We start from the raw sequence: 13,936 nt of genomic DNA, 5'->3' as shown, positions 1-13,936 counted from the left end.
ACCGCAGACGGATGCGCTTTGGATTTTCTTGTGAGAGAGATCAACACAGGTTTGAAGAAGGTTAGTGCAGGTGGCGAAGGGAAAAAGGTGACGCTTACCCGGAGGGTCCTCCCTGCGACGAAACCTCGAGGAGCAATGAAGTTGAGGGCCGGTGTTCTGACAAATTTTGTAACCCATCAAAAATCGCTACCTTGCGGTTTTGCGCAACGTAACGTTAAAAATGGCAGGTGAATGCGGCGATTCCAAAGTAAACACTACAAGCTTTCTTTAAAGAAAGGAATATTTACTTAGGTTTGATCATGCAAAGACATGTACAAAAGTTCTCAGACACATCCTACCATGTTAACTGCAACCCGCGCTCTCACTGTTAATGACTTCGCCGTGTCGATAAGTATTATTTACGCCATTTTCGTGTTGCACATGGATGTTTATGATGTATCTAGTTTGATTAGCACCTTTGGATAACATTGAGTGTCCTACTGAATGTAAAAGAGGGCTTTTTCAGCGCCACAAAAGCTTTGGGAGCTAAATTTTATAAGTGAGAAAATTTTTACAGAGCACCGGCTCTCAGCAGCCGGCCGCGGTGGGGAGCCAGCTTGAAAGCCGCTGGGGAGGAAGCCCCAGTCTGCCCCGATCGGCGGACGCGCCGGGGTGAGGGGGCCCCGTCCACGTGAACCGCGGCGTTTTTGGGCGATTTATTTCAGAACTTGTGCAACACAACACGCCTACTGTCCGCTACAGTTGACGGCAACAACAAAACATTAAAAGAAAGAAAAATACAGCCGCACTCTCTATCTCACCGCCACGTCAGCCACGTGATGCATTCAGGTACAGCAAAAAACGTCCACCACATTAGAACTCAAATCGTCACATTATCACAGGAATTATTATTATTATTGTTGTAGTTTTTATTATTAATTTATGTGTTTTGCTATGTGTGATTGCTATTTGTAATAGTACCAGCAGTATCTATTAAGGATTTAGTGCACGTTTTCTGGCTGTGGAATGAATTAATGGGATTATAATGTATTCGTATGGGAAAATCATGCTCGACATATGACCATTTCGACATACAAACAAGGTCCTGGAACGGATTAACTTCATATGTAGAGGTACCATTGTATTATAGCGTTTCATGGATAGTTGAAGTGCAAACATTTTACTGCTTATACTAGTGGTAGCACAGCTTGGAGTGTGGGGAGAAAAGCGAATGTCCAAACACATTTTACCTTATGGATGCAGCACATAGACATGTTGACAACACCAACTCGCACATCCAATAAAGCCCAACACAGTCCTACTCATCTTTTGACTTTGATGTGATACATTGGCGTCAGACCCAAACGGTGTACACTGACACTAGAAAGCCAGTAGAAATAAAAAACTATCTGCACACTCATTATGCAAATTAGCCAGAAATACATAAAAAATCAATTTGTTCTTTGCCCTGTATAAGCTCTGAAGTCAAATAACCTATAAGGTAAAGAGCAAGTGCCTGTTGTACACAACTATGAATAGAAACGGTGGAGTGGTTGAAAATGCCATATGGGAGAATGGCGCATAATGAAAAAATAATTAGCCTTTTTCTCAGGTTTTTATTTTGCATTTGATCAAGATGGCTGCTGACATTTTAAAAGATTGTTTATACTTCAGGAAAAAACGTGCAGACAAAAATCATTCATCAGTCATAAGACGAAAGCGAGACAGCGAGCATAACTTTAAAACTTGACCTTTTACATTCTCTTGACAGTCATTTATAAGGAGGCCGTGTGGGTAAATGTCAACAGAAATAGTTTCTTTGTCATTTAGTTTTACCAGGCTGTGATCTCTTTAACATTAAAAACACTACACCCCGATAATGAAATGCATTACCTTGCAGTATTTTTGCCACCAAAGAGAAAAGTGTGCATGTTTGCCTTCTAAATGCAGTTATCAAGCACCTTCGTCAACATTTTACTCCCAGCAGTCAATGCAGCACTGGCCTTTATATCAAATCTACCAAGTTGTTTTCCTTTGCTTTTTCGTTGATGAATGATGTTTCATTTTCATAAGTAAGAGTCTGTGCAAGGGGCTGTATTTTATCCTTTAAATGAATTACTGACTATATACAGAGGATTTATATTGTCAGAGATTGCGGTGAAACCTGAGGAATAAATGCGGGCGGGGAAAAAATATCCAGAGGAGGTCAGATGGAAGATTCAGCCCACACACTTGACATCATTAAAAACAACAGGACAATGCTGCAAGCAATGGAAACGAGCAGACTTTTTTTTTTTTGTCTTCACAGGTGAATGGAAAAGAACAAAATAGCCAGAGAATTTACTGGTAGCAGTACAATACTTGATTGAGAATTATCAGAAGCTCGGCTAAAATATTAATAATAAAATTTCCACTTCAGCACGAGACAGCAGACCATAAGATAGCTCTGATAGGTTCAAATTAGAGGCGTGCGAAATTTCTGATTCTCAGAATATTCGTGATTCGGCCATGGAAGATTTGAGAACGATTTATAAACATCCAAATTCCAATTGTTTAATTATACCAGGTAAAGCAGAACTAAAACACAGGTCTTCGGAGGAACAGACCAAGAGTAAATATCATGTTCAACTCATGCCGCAAGACAAAAAAAACAATAATACCTGACCGGGGCCGACAGCCGCTACAAACATCGCCCAGTTGCTAGTTGCTACAAACATACGGCCATACAATACTACGGTAGATATCACATATACACTCACCGGCCACTTTATTAGGTACACCTGTCCAACTGCTCGTTAATTTCTAATCAGTCAATCACATGGCGGCAACTCAGTGCATTTAGGCATACAGACATGGTTTAAGACAATCTCCTGCAGTTCAAACCGAGCATCAGTATGGGGAAGAAAGGTGATTTGAATGACTTTGAACGTGGCATGGTTGTTGGTGCCAGAAGGGCTGGTCTGAGTATTTCAGAAACTGCTGATCTACTGGGATTTTCACGCAGAACCATCTCTAGGGGTTACAGAGAATGGTCCGAAAAAGAAAAAATATCCAGTGAGCGGCAGTTCTGTGAGCGGAAATACCTTGTTGATGCCAGAGGTCAAAGGAGAATGGCCAGACTGGTTCGAGCTAATAGAAAGGCAACAGTGACTCAAATAATCACCCGTTACAACCAAGGTAGGCAGAAGAGCATCTCTGAACGCACAGTACGTCGAACTTTGATGCAGATGGGCTACAACAGCAGAAGACCACGCCGGGTGCCACTCCTTTCAGCTAAGAACAGGAAACTGAGGCTACAATTTGCACAAGCTCATCGAAATTGGACAATAGAAGATTGGAAAAACGTTGCCTGGTCTGATGAGTCTCGATTTCTGCTGCAACATTCGGATGGTAGGGTCAGAATTTGTCGTCAACAACATGAAAGCATGGATCCATCCTGCCTTGTATCAACGGTTCAGGCTGATGGTGGTGGTGTAATGGTGTGGGGAATATTTTCTTGGCACTATTTGGGCCCCTTGGCTCCAATTGAGCATCGTTGGAACGCCACAGCCAACCTGAGTATTGTTGCTGACCATGTCCATCCCTTTATGACCACAATGTACCCAACTTCTGATGGCTACTTTCAGCAGGATAATGCGCCATGTCATAAAGCTGGAATCATCTAAGACTGGTTTCTTGAACATGACAATGAGTTCACTGTACTCAAATGGCCTCCACAGTCACCAGATCTCAATCCAATAGAGCATCTTTGGGATGTGGTGGAACGGGAGATTCGCATCATGGATGTGCAGCCGACAAATCTGCACCAACTGTGTGATGCCATCACGTCAATATGGACCAAACTCTCTGAGGAATGCTTCCAGCACCTTGTTAAATCTATGCCACGAAGAATTGAGGCAGTTCTGAAGTCAAAAGGGGGTCCAACCCGTTACTAGCATGGTGTACCTAATAAAGTGGCCGGTGAGTGTATATAGAACTAGATGCAAAATGACAGACGACGGTGACGTTAGAAGATGTATTGAGAACTAGATGCAAAATGACAGACTTGCCGGCGTTAATAAACATCCGCCATCTTAAAGCAGTAGACTTCTCAGGAAGGCTCTGTTGTAGTGAACCTAAAGTGAGTACCCTTTTATCCAGAATACTCCTAAATTGACAAAATCTTGACTTGAATCTATCTTTAAATGATTAAACAGTTTTAAAACTTTGACATGTCGAAAGTAGACAGAAGGGAAATTATAGAATAATTGGGCCTGTCAAACAATTAAAATTTTTAATCGCGTTAATCACAGCTTAAAAATTAATTAATGGTAATTAATCGCAATTCAAACCATCTATAAAATATGACATATTTTTCTGTAAATTATTGGAATGGAAAGATAAGACACAAGACGGATATAGTATACATTTAACATACTGTAAATAAGTACTGTATTTGTTTGTTATAACAATAAATCAACAAGATGGCATTAACATTAACATTCTGTTAAAGCGATCCATGGATAGAAAGACTTGTAGTTCTTAAAAGATAAATGTAATAGTGCGGAAAATAGGGTACTTTTGCTTTTATGCATTATCGTCCTTACATGACATTGACATTTAACCCACTAGTTGTGACTAAGCTGACAAAAGAGCACTTACATTGATATAATAATGTCAATAATTGAAAAATCGAGCTAAAAAATACTACTTATCACAGAACTGAACTGGCAGTATGTCCACTGCCAATAGGTGGCGTATTTGCATTTTACAGAAATATCCCTTTCCTGGAATCATCTCATCTGACCAGACCAAGTTCACTTTCAGTTAAAGACACAACTTGTCTGTCTTTGAGCTCTTCGGGTCTGTTGCATGTCACCTCCTCCAAATAAAAGACATTCTGTGTATGCTCATTAAGCCACCTCCACAGATACTGTATTTTCCCATCACAGAGCCATGGGTTTGTTGCTAGGATCAACTGGAAAGAAGAATTCCTGCCATCTAGCAGGCCCTCGGGGATATGCTGGAGCCGGTTCTGGTTGAGAAGAAGCATCTGAAGACGCTGCAGACCTGAGAAAAGGGATGGTGGAAGCTCTCTAAGAAGATTTTCCTGTAGAAACAGACGTAAGAGGTTCGGGTTGTGACTGAAGGCTGTTGGAGGAAGAGTGGTGAGTTTGTTCCTGGCGAGGTTAAGAATGTCCAGATGGTGCAGGTTCTTCAGGGCATCTGGTTGCAGATCTTGCAGGTTGTTGTCACTTAAGTCCAGATGTTCCAGATGTTTTAGCTTCTGAAGCAAAGCTGTTGGGATATCTGATAACCGATTCCCGGACAAGTCCAACCAGATTAAGCTGTTGTTATCAGCAAACCACCCTGCGTCTGCTTGTTCAATGTGATTATTTTTGAGGACTAGGTTTCGGAGTGACTTCTGGTTGAAGACTCCTGGAGGAAGATGTCCAAGCTCATTTCCAGTGAGGTCCAATGAGTTTAGCCGGGAAGCGTTCTGCAGTAGATTTGAAGGAAGTTTGTCCAATTTGTTTGCGTACAGTTGAAGCCTGTTCAAAAAGGGCACAGCATTTAAATGACTTGCTTCAATAGAGGAAATCTGGGTAGACCAGATGGACAACACAGTTGTGTCGGGTGGTAAACCGTCAACAGGGAATGACGTCATGGTCGAGACGTCTGCGCACTCCACCTTACTGCCAGAGCAGGAGCACTTATGTGGGCAAGCGTGGACGTTGCATTTAGGCACCGCACACAAAGTAAGCAGCAGCAGCAGCTTCAAGTTCATCTTCAATCACTGCACACTGTAAATAAAAATATTGCTAATTCCTGAATCTTATGTCTTTATAAATCATGACAAAGTGTTTGTTTACCTGAATGTGACTGGAGAGATGTCGGTTCACACCACATGTGCTCCTACCATTAAGTCAGGAACAAGGGCAGGCACTAAAGACTATGTTGCAACAGGTAAATAGAACCAAGCAAACACCAACTAGTGATCAATAGGATGAGCGTCACAAACACATAAGCTTTCTCTCTTACCCAGGGGTGTCCAAACTTTTTGCAAAGGGGGCCAGATTTGGTGTCGTAAAAATTTGGGGGGGCCGACCTTGGCTGACGTTTTTTACGTAGAACAATTAGGGCTGTCAAAATCATTGCGTTAACGGGCGTTAATTATTTTTTTAAAAATTAATCACGTTAAAATATTTGACGCATTTAATGCACATGCCCCACTCAAACAGATTAAAATGACAACAAAGTGTCATTTGCACTTGTTACTTGTGTTTTTTGGTGTTTTTCCGCCCTCTGCTGGCGCTTGGGTGCGACTGATTTTATGGGTTTCAGCACTTTCAGGCTTCAGCACCATAATTATTATTGACATCAACAATGGCGAGCTACTAGTTTATTTTTTTGATTGAAAATTTTACTAACTTTATTAAAACAAAAACATTAAGAGGGGTTTTAAGATAAAATTTCTATGACTTGTACTAACATTTATCTTTTAAGAACTACAAGTCTTTCTATCCATGGATCGCTTTAACAGAATGTTAATAATGTTAATGCCATCTTGTTGATTTATTGTTATCATAAACAAATACAGTACTTATGTACAGTATGTTGAATGTATATATCCGTCTTTCCATTCCAACAATAATTTACAGAAAAAATGGCATATTTTATAGATGTTTTGAATTGCGATTAATTACGATTAATTAATTTTTAAGCTGTGATTAACTCGATTAAAAATTTTAATCATTTGACAGCCCTAAGAACAATATATTTAAGCAAATTTTAGCAAGCCATTCTGTGCGTCACATTTGCTTTATTATTCTTATTTTTAAATTATTTAATAATTTCAACAATCTCACAACTAGCCTTTGTGGTGTTCTCTTTCGACTCTCGGGCTCTTGCGAAATACTACTGTGAAATAAACAAGCTTCAAGTTGCTTCAATTTCTCACAACGTATCTTCCCTGTAATCTTGTCATACATGTCAGCGTGTCTTGTTTGGTAATATCGCCTCACTTTGAACTCTTTAAAAACAGTGACTGTCTCTTTGCAAATGAGGCGGACACAGTTGTTGCGTATTTTAGTGAAGAAATAGTCCAATTTCCACCTATCCTTGAAGCGTCGGCCGTCACAGTCAGCTTTTTGTTGTCGTTGATTGTCGTCATTTTAGAAAATTGGGAGTAAAGGGTCACATGGGGAAATGTTGCTTAGAGTGCTGCTGCCTTTTAGTGGGTAAATGATGAGTAGCATTTAGTGTGTAAGCTAACGGTACTTCATATGCTGGTAGCAGTACTGCTGACCAACTTATTAAGTATGTATGCGGACCAGACATTATTGATGTTAGGACCGAGGCTGGGGGCCGGATGAAATTTGACCACGGGCTGCATTTGGCCCCTGGGCCGGACTTTGGACATGTCTGTTCTTACCTCTTCAGCTCCCAGTGGACAAGCTGATGCTTTTCGACTAGCATAAAGCTCTTGGTATCGAGTGCAGTCCATGTTCAGTAGGTGTTTTCTGTTGACTAGAATTTCAGCTCTGGTTTGGACATGCCTCAAAACAGCTGTAGAAGCCTACCTTTCGACATGCTTTATTAACGGGTCATCCAATAACGGCCCTTGAGACCAGTGCAGCTCCTTCCAAAGCCCAATTTGCTGCATTTGCAATTGGTTAAATTGAGATGCAGCAACCCAAGTGGGCATTATCTTTAGAAATGACCAAATTTGGTGGATGAACTTGCTTACATTTGACCTCTGCGTGTCTTAAAAGCAGCCAGAGAGCTTTCCATTGACTCAACCTGTCTCAAGCACAGCAGAGCCCGAGCTAATCCTTTCTGGCTGTCACTTATCATTATTCAACAAGCTTCTATCAGTGAAGCTTTCATTCAGGATCACATTCTAATAACCGTTTACACTAGAAGACCGACTGACCTTAAAAAAAACATTGAAGATATACTTGTTGAAATCAAAATATAAACGCAAGTTTCTTTTGTTATTGTTGCAGTCAGTCTGATCTCTAAGTAATTTTCTCATTTCCATTGCACTGTAGATACGCCAATCTATCTGATGTTGAGGCATTTCCATAGACATTCGTTGTAACCTGTAGTTTAACACATGCGGAGCCAAACAGGTGATTGAAACAACTACTGTCACACAAGCATAAGGCAAAAAATGTCAACCATCAATACACAATCTGTATTTTATATTGAACACACCAAGAATGATGAATTTTAAATGTTTGTAGTTGTTATTGCTGACTCTCGATCATTTCTCCTGTTAGATGCAGCATGAGGGCCCAGAAAGAAGCATAAGTCTAAATGAACTTTGGAATTCCGCCAAACAAGTGACCTCACAAAAATTGACTAGGGATTGTAATCTAAGCAAATTTTATTGATCTATTTTCCCATGTCTGCTAGATATATGCAAAATATGACAATGTGCAGTGATGGATCTTTTTTCGTTTTTTTACTTAAGTAAAAGTACAGATACAGCGGCAAAAAATTACTTAAGTACAACTTTCGAAGGAAAAGTTTACTCAAGTACAAAAGTATTTACTTTAAAATTTACAAGTAAAACTATTCGATGAAAAATTCAAATGTGACATCAGCGGGATAATCATCTTCAGTAAACAGCAAATACTACTACTACTATACTACCTTTATGCAGAACGACTGAGGATTCGGCTGAATTTGCGGATTATTTCGTTTATTTTTCGCATCACGACAGCCCAATGTGCTGCAGGCTTTTGTTGATGCACCAGGGAACGGCGTGTGAGCCTTTTTGGGTTTCAAAAAGTTCCCGTTCACCGCAGATAATGGGCAAAACAAGTCAGACAGCTGTGAGAGCATTGTGAAGTGAGCACACTATGGTCGTTGGCCGATAAAGGCGTGCCCGACGAGAATGCACTTTCCTTGGCTTGGCTGGCCGATCCAGTCCGCTTGGTCCTATTTGCGTGCCCACCGAGAATGCGCTTTCCTTTTCTTGACCATGAGCTGCTCCCCACTCTGATGTCGGCCAGTTTGTCCAGCAGTCATTTTCCATCTGCGTCCCTGGCAACAGGCACTCCTCCCCGCAGCAGGGGAATGACGAGGCGTAACTTGCTTGCCGCCGGGGGTTGGACGACCCAGCCCGCTCCGTCATCTTCGCGTGCCCGCCGAGAATGCGCTTTCCTCGGCTTGGCCACGAGGAGCTCCCCGCTCCGATGCAAGCCGGTTTGTCCGTCAGTCATTTTCCAGCTGTGTCCCCGGCAGCGAGCACTCCTGCCCGCAGCAGGGGAACGACGGCCGAAACTTGCTCGGCGCCAGGGGTTGGCCGATCAGTGAAGTGTGACATGAGTATGAAAGGCTCATAAGTCTTGGGAAAGCTGCTCGGTTCGGGTTAGCATTTCGGCTAGCTGTCACGCCTCCTGCTTTGTTTATGTTCATTCCTCCGAAGCCAGGGCAGGGAAATGACAAAAGCCGGACTAACTCCGGTGGCTTAAATACCGTTGTTGAGAGGAAGAAGTCGGCGGTTTTGACCATTATGCAGTAATTTTGCTGGGCTGCGGGAGGAGGGATGGGTTGCACTGCCCCACCTCCCTGGGCTAGCTGGGTGGGGGCCGTGGCCCTGTATCGGCGCCCGCGTGGCGTCTCCGCTCGTCTGCGTGGCTGTTTCGTGCCCGGTGGGGCTCGCGTGCGGCTGGATGTGACTGGGCGCGCTCGGGTGGGGGGTCCCGGTGCCAGGATTGGCGATGGGGCGGCGTACGGTCGGTCGCCAACGGGCTTACACTCACAGGGGATTCACACGATTATTGGGTTCTAGATCACGGAGCTGATTTGTGTACACTCTACCCCTTTCAATCACTTAGCTTATAGACTCCCCTACCCCTCCCCCCTCTTTCCCTGGTCAACAGGCCGCCCACATGGTGTCAACCGGAAATACATTTAGCTGACGATAGCACCAAAATATTAGTAGTTAGTGTAGTTAGGCGTTCAATGTATTTCTTGTTGTTGTTTGTGTTTCTTTTCTTTCTTCTCGTGTTTCTTTTCTTCTGTTCCCCCACAACCCCTTCTTGTTCGCTGCTTTGTCATAATAAACGAGGTATGTTGAATGATCACAATGGGAGTATGTCAGACTCTCAATGTGAAACATTAAAACTGTTCAGACTATCCGGGCACTTAGACTTCCATTTTCCGTGTCAAACAGCTGAACAGGACAGGTCAAAAAAAAAAAAAAAAAAAAAAAGAGAGAGGAAGAAGTAGGCGGTTTTGACCATTATGCAGTAATTTTGCCCTGTCATATTGAATAAATGCACTTTTAATATTTCATATTCCATTTAGCACAAAACTGTCATTTCTCATGACCACACCATTTATTTAGCAATTTAGGAAAAATACTAATAATATCCTGGAAAATATTGGAGAGACTGAAACAGTCATGACATTTGGCTGCTCTCTGTTGTATTTTCCTCGTTCTGAATCTTCCCCCTGAATGGGCTGAATTCTAAATCAGATGAAATCGTGACCCTGCCGAGGTCATCATCCAGCTGGGGAGCGCTATGAGGACAGGTGGTTCTAAACGGCAGATTAAAAGACTAATTTCTCGTCATCTGCGCTTTGCCAAATACTTGTATATATTCGAATCGTCTCAAAATATGATTCTAATTCACATAATAATGCTATTTAAGATTTTTTTATGCTGTCACAGGCACTTTGAGTAAATATGTAACTGTGCAGAATGGGAAAAAATATATATAAACTGACTGCACTGTAAACGGAAGCTTAACAAGCTCAAAAAACTCCAGAACTTATCTTAATGGCGGATTGCACACAACTATCTATCAGGTGCATACCCCCATCTACTGTACGAGATTGTGCAGCACCCATCTGAAATCGCGTTGTTCTCACTGTTGTTTTTTATTGTTCAGTATCTCATTCACCTGCCTAATCTTGCTTGTACTCTCTCTAGTGCTCAATAACGGTATAGTTGCACGGGTCTTATTGATTGCGCTGGAGGCATGTGGGAGAGAAAAACAAAAGTAACGTTTAACGCAGGTGACAATTAGGCGAAAGGTGAATAGTAGTGGAGTAAAAAGTACAGATAAGTGCTGCAAAATGTAGTAAAGTAAAAAGTACCACTTCATATTTGGACTGAAGTATAGATACACAAAAATGTACTTAAGTAGTGTAACAAAGTACTTTTACTTTGTTACATTCCTCCACTGACAATCTTAATATTGATTACGAGTCACAAAAATTGTGTTAACTGTGTGGTATGTGTTGCTGAAGTTAAGACAATATTCCCATATAAAATGAGACTACTTTAATAACATTTTTATTGAATACCTATGTCTGGTACATGGTTAGCAGTGGTGAAAAATAACAAGTTCAAAAACATATACCAAGTGAGCTATTTTACCTTCAACACCATACTTCAGCATAATAGGCTTTTTAACATTTTTTAACCTCTGCAAATGATAATGTAATGTAAGCCTCTTCCAAAAGGATGATCTTGCTGATTGAAATTTTGGGTGTTTATGAAAGAACAATCAGGGACAGCAGCCACACGGATGAACAGCAATCAGAAAGCACTGAAAAAAGTGATGAGGCAAGAGAATTGTTTCGTCTGCTCAAGAATTATGAATGACGTGAATATGTCGTGTCACAGCCGTTCACATCTTCAGGATGTTAAAGCAATGGGAACGAGTTTTTCTCTTTGACTTGCGTTTTGTAGTCACAAACATGTTCCTGTTGCACTACAAAGATTCAGTAGCTCTCACATGAACATAAAGCATTGTTAGTGAAGTTCTTTTTGTGATTTGTAGATGAAATTTGCCAAACCTAGCAAGCAGTGCATTGGACGTCACTGTATATAGTGTCCTAGCATGAGCAATATCGGTTTGTCGGTATGTAAACTGTGACTCAATGAGAAGATGAGATTTTTCTCAAAACCTTTACTCAGATTTTTAGCTCAGTCTCTTTGAGTGACATCACCGAGCGACTCTTCAGAGACTGAGGACCGGAACAAATGATGGTCTCCGGTAGGAACGCTTTCTTTTGGTTCTTCTGGAGCCACCCGAAGAGGTACTCAATCTTCCCATCACACATCCACGGGTTTGCAGTCAGATCCAGCCCCTCATCCTCCAGGGCGTTCAGATGGTTGAGCAGTCCTGAGGGGATGCTGCTGAGTTGGTTGTCATCCAGACTGAGATGTTTGAGCTGAGTGAGCTCCTGAAAAATGTTCTGGGGTACACGACTAAGCTTGTTCCTGGAGAGGAACAGGTAGGTAAGGTTCCGGGTGCTATGGAGTAAAGAAGCGTTGAGATTTTCGAGTTTGTTGTTGCGCAGATTCAGGCGATCAAGTTTGGTGAGTGGATCCAGGGAACCTGCTGAGAGCTTCTCTAGATGGTTGTGGGAGAGGTCAAGGTTTTCCAAGTGGGGGATCTTTTTAAGAAAATCCGCAGGGACATTCGTCAAACGATTCCCAGAGACGTCCAGCCAGGTAAGGTTGGAGTTATCTGGAAGCCACGAAGCTTCCGCTTTCTCGATAAGGTTGTTTTTGAGCACAAGTATTTGAAGCGGGGCATGGCTGAAGACATCTGCAGGCAAGTGCCTCAGTTTGTTGCCAGTCAGGTCCAAAGTGGTGAGGTGTGGCACGCCCCTGAGGAGATGTGAGGACAGGTTTTTTAAGTGATTGCTGAACAGGTGGAGCTCCTTCAGCTTGGGTATCGCTTTGAGATCCTCCTCAGAAATGGATGTGATGTTAGTGAACTGGATGGTAAGGGTAGTGGTATTCTCTGGGAGACCTACAGAGGGGAATTCGGTCAGGGGGACCTCGTTGCAGACCACCTCTGATCTTCTTGAGTAGCATTTGCAAAGCGCCGGGCATGCTGAAGTAGCATGGCCGAAATAAGCCAGGAAGAAGACAACAGCACGAAACATGTTCATTTCTAGGGGAGAAGAAGAAACAGCTTAACTCAGAATTTCTTTTTACTCATAAATTGGCTGTGAAAGTTTTACCCTCACTTAAATATATCAAAACATATTAAAACAAATAAAAAAATAAGCAGTAAGAAAAAGTAAATAACATCAGACCAATTTATTCAAATTGGTCCATTTCTATTGCATGCCTGATTATCTCCCGTGGCACAATGGCAAAGAATCACCGCCCTAAAGCACTGATAACACATGAGAAAACTTACTGTCGTGCTGATACTTGAATGTGGATGAATGTCAGCGCGGCTGCAGGATCTGCAAAACCACCGAGTCATTCAGGGAGCTCAATCCCAATGTAATCATTACTTACTATGCAAACAAGCTGCTCACTCTGCACAGTCAAGGACGGACAGTTGCAGCTGACCATGTGACTTGGAGCCAAAGAACAGAAGAGGAACTTCACTTATTAAATGTGATGATAGTGTACACGAGGGTTAATGTAGGGCAGTAAGATGGTGCTGGGTTTGAATCTCAGTTCAGAACCTCGTTTTATACCTTAGCTTGCATTAGATTTCATTGGGTACTCCAGTTTGGACATGCATTTACCGTAATTTTCAGACTATAATCCGCTTTTCCCCCTCATTTTAAATCCTGCGGCTTATCGTCCACTGAAACTTATTTGTTGATTTATTTGGGTTAATAGATAATGCTTTATTTGACAGTAGCGTCCTAATTATAACATGACACCATCATGGGCATTATTGAATGCTTATGACAGATGTCATTAAGTGTCATCCGGGAAACTATGGCACTAACTCCATTTATGTCCAGCTCGGATCATTTACATCCATTCAAAAGTGAGATAATTTGCCAGGTGACATTATATAACATCTGTTATAAGCGTTCATTCATGCTCAAGACAGTTTCATGTCATAATTATGATTGTCCAATGACAATCTTACAGCAGCACTGTCAAATAAAGTGTTACCATATAACATAACCAGCAATTAATGAAACAACAGGAACAGTAACTGACGAAAAAATTAGCACAGAATATGAA

At 41.8% G+C, this 13,936-nt stretch overlaps 1 protein-coding gene across 1 annotated transcript; it reads right to left on the bottom strand.

Annotated features, from left to right (window-relative positions):
- Positions 1-4,750: 4,750 nt before the first annotated feature.
- On the bottom strand, positions 4,751-13,928 carry LOC130907990 (leucine-rich alpha-2-glycoprotein-like). Its single transcript, XM_057823566.1, has 3 exons — positions 13,143-13,928; positions 11,912-12,890; positions 4,751-5,654 (listed from the first exon to the last, which is right to left on the bottom strand). The coding sequence occupies exons 2-3, from the start codon at positions 12,886-12,888 to the stop codon at positions 4,757-4,759; spliced, it is 1,875 nt and encodes a 624-aa protein (XP_057679549.1). The 5' UTR covers positions 12,889-12,890; positions 13,143-13,928; the 3' UTR covers positions 4,751-4,756.
- Positions 13,929-13,936: the final 8 nt, after the last annotated feature.

Source organism: Corythoichthys intestinalis, chromosome 19, assembly GCF_030265065.1.
Source record: "Corythoichthys intestinalis isolate RoL2023-P3 chromosome 19, ASM3026506v1, whole genome shotgun sequence".
Lineage (NCBI taxonomy): Eukaryota > Metazoa > Chordata > Actinopteri > Syngnathiformes > Syngnathidae > Corythoichthys > Corythoichthys intestinalis.
The sequence above is the reverse complement of the archived record's forward strand: the minus strand, read 5'-3'. Positions and strand labels throughout refer to the sequence as shown.

Excerpts from the sequence above, each read along its gene's own strand:
- LOC130907990 (XM_057823566.1), bottom strand. The coding sequence starts at position 12,888 with ATGAACATGTTTCGTGCTGTTGTCTTCTTCCTGGCTTATTTCGGCCAT. Across the intron at positions 5,655-11,911 it reads ATGTCACTCAAAGAGACTGA|TAAGGTGGAGTGCGCAGACG; the intron begins GCTAAAAATCTG and ends CTGCTCTGGCAG.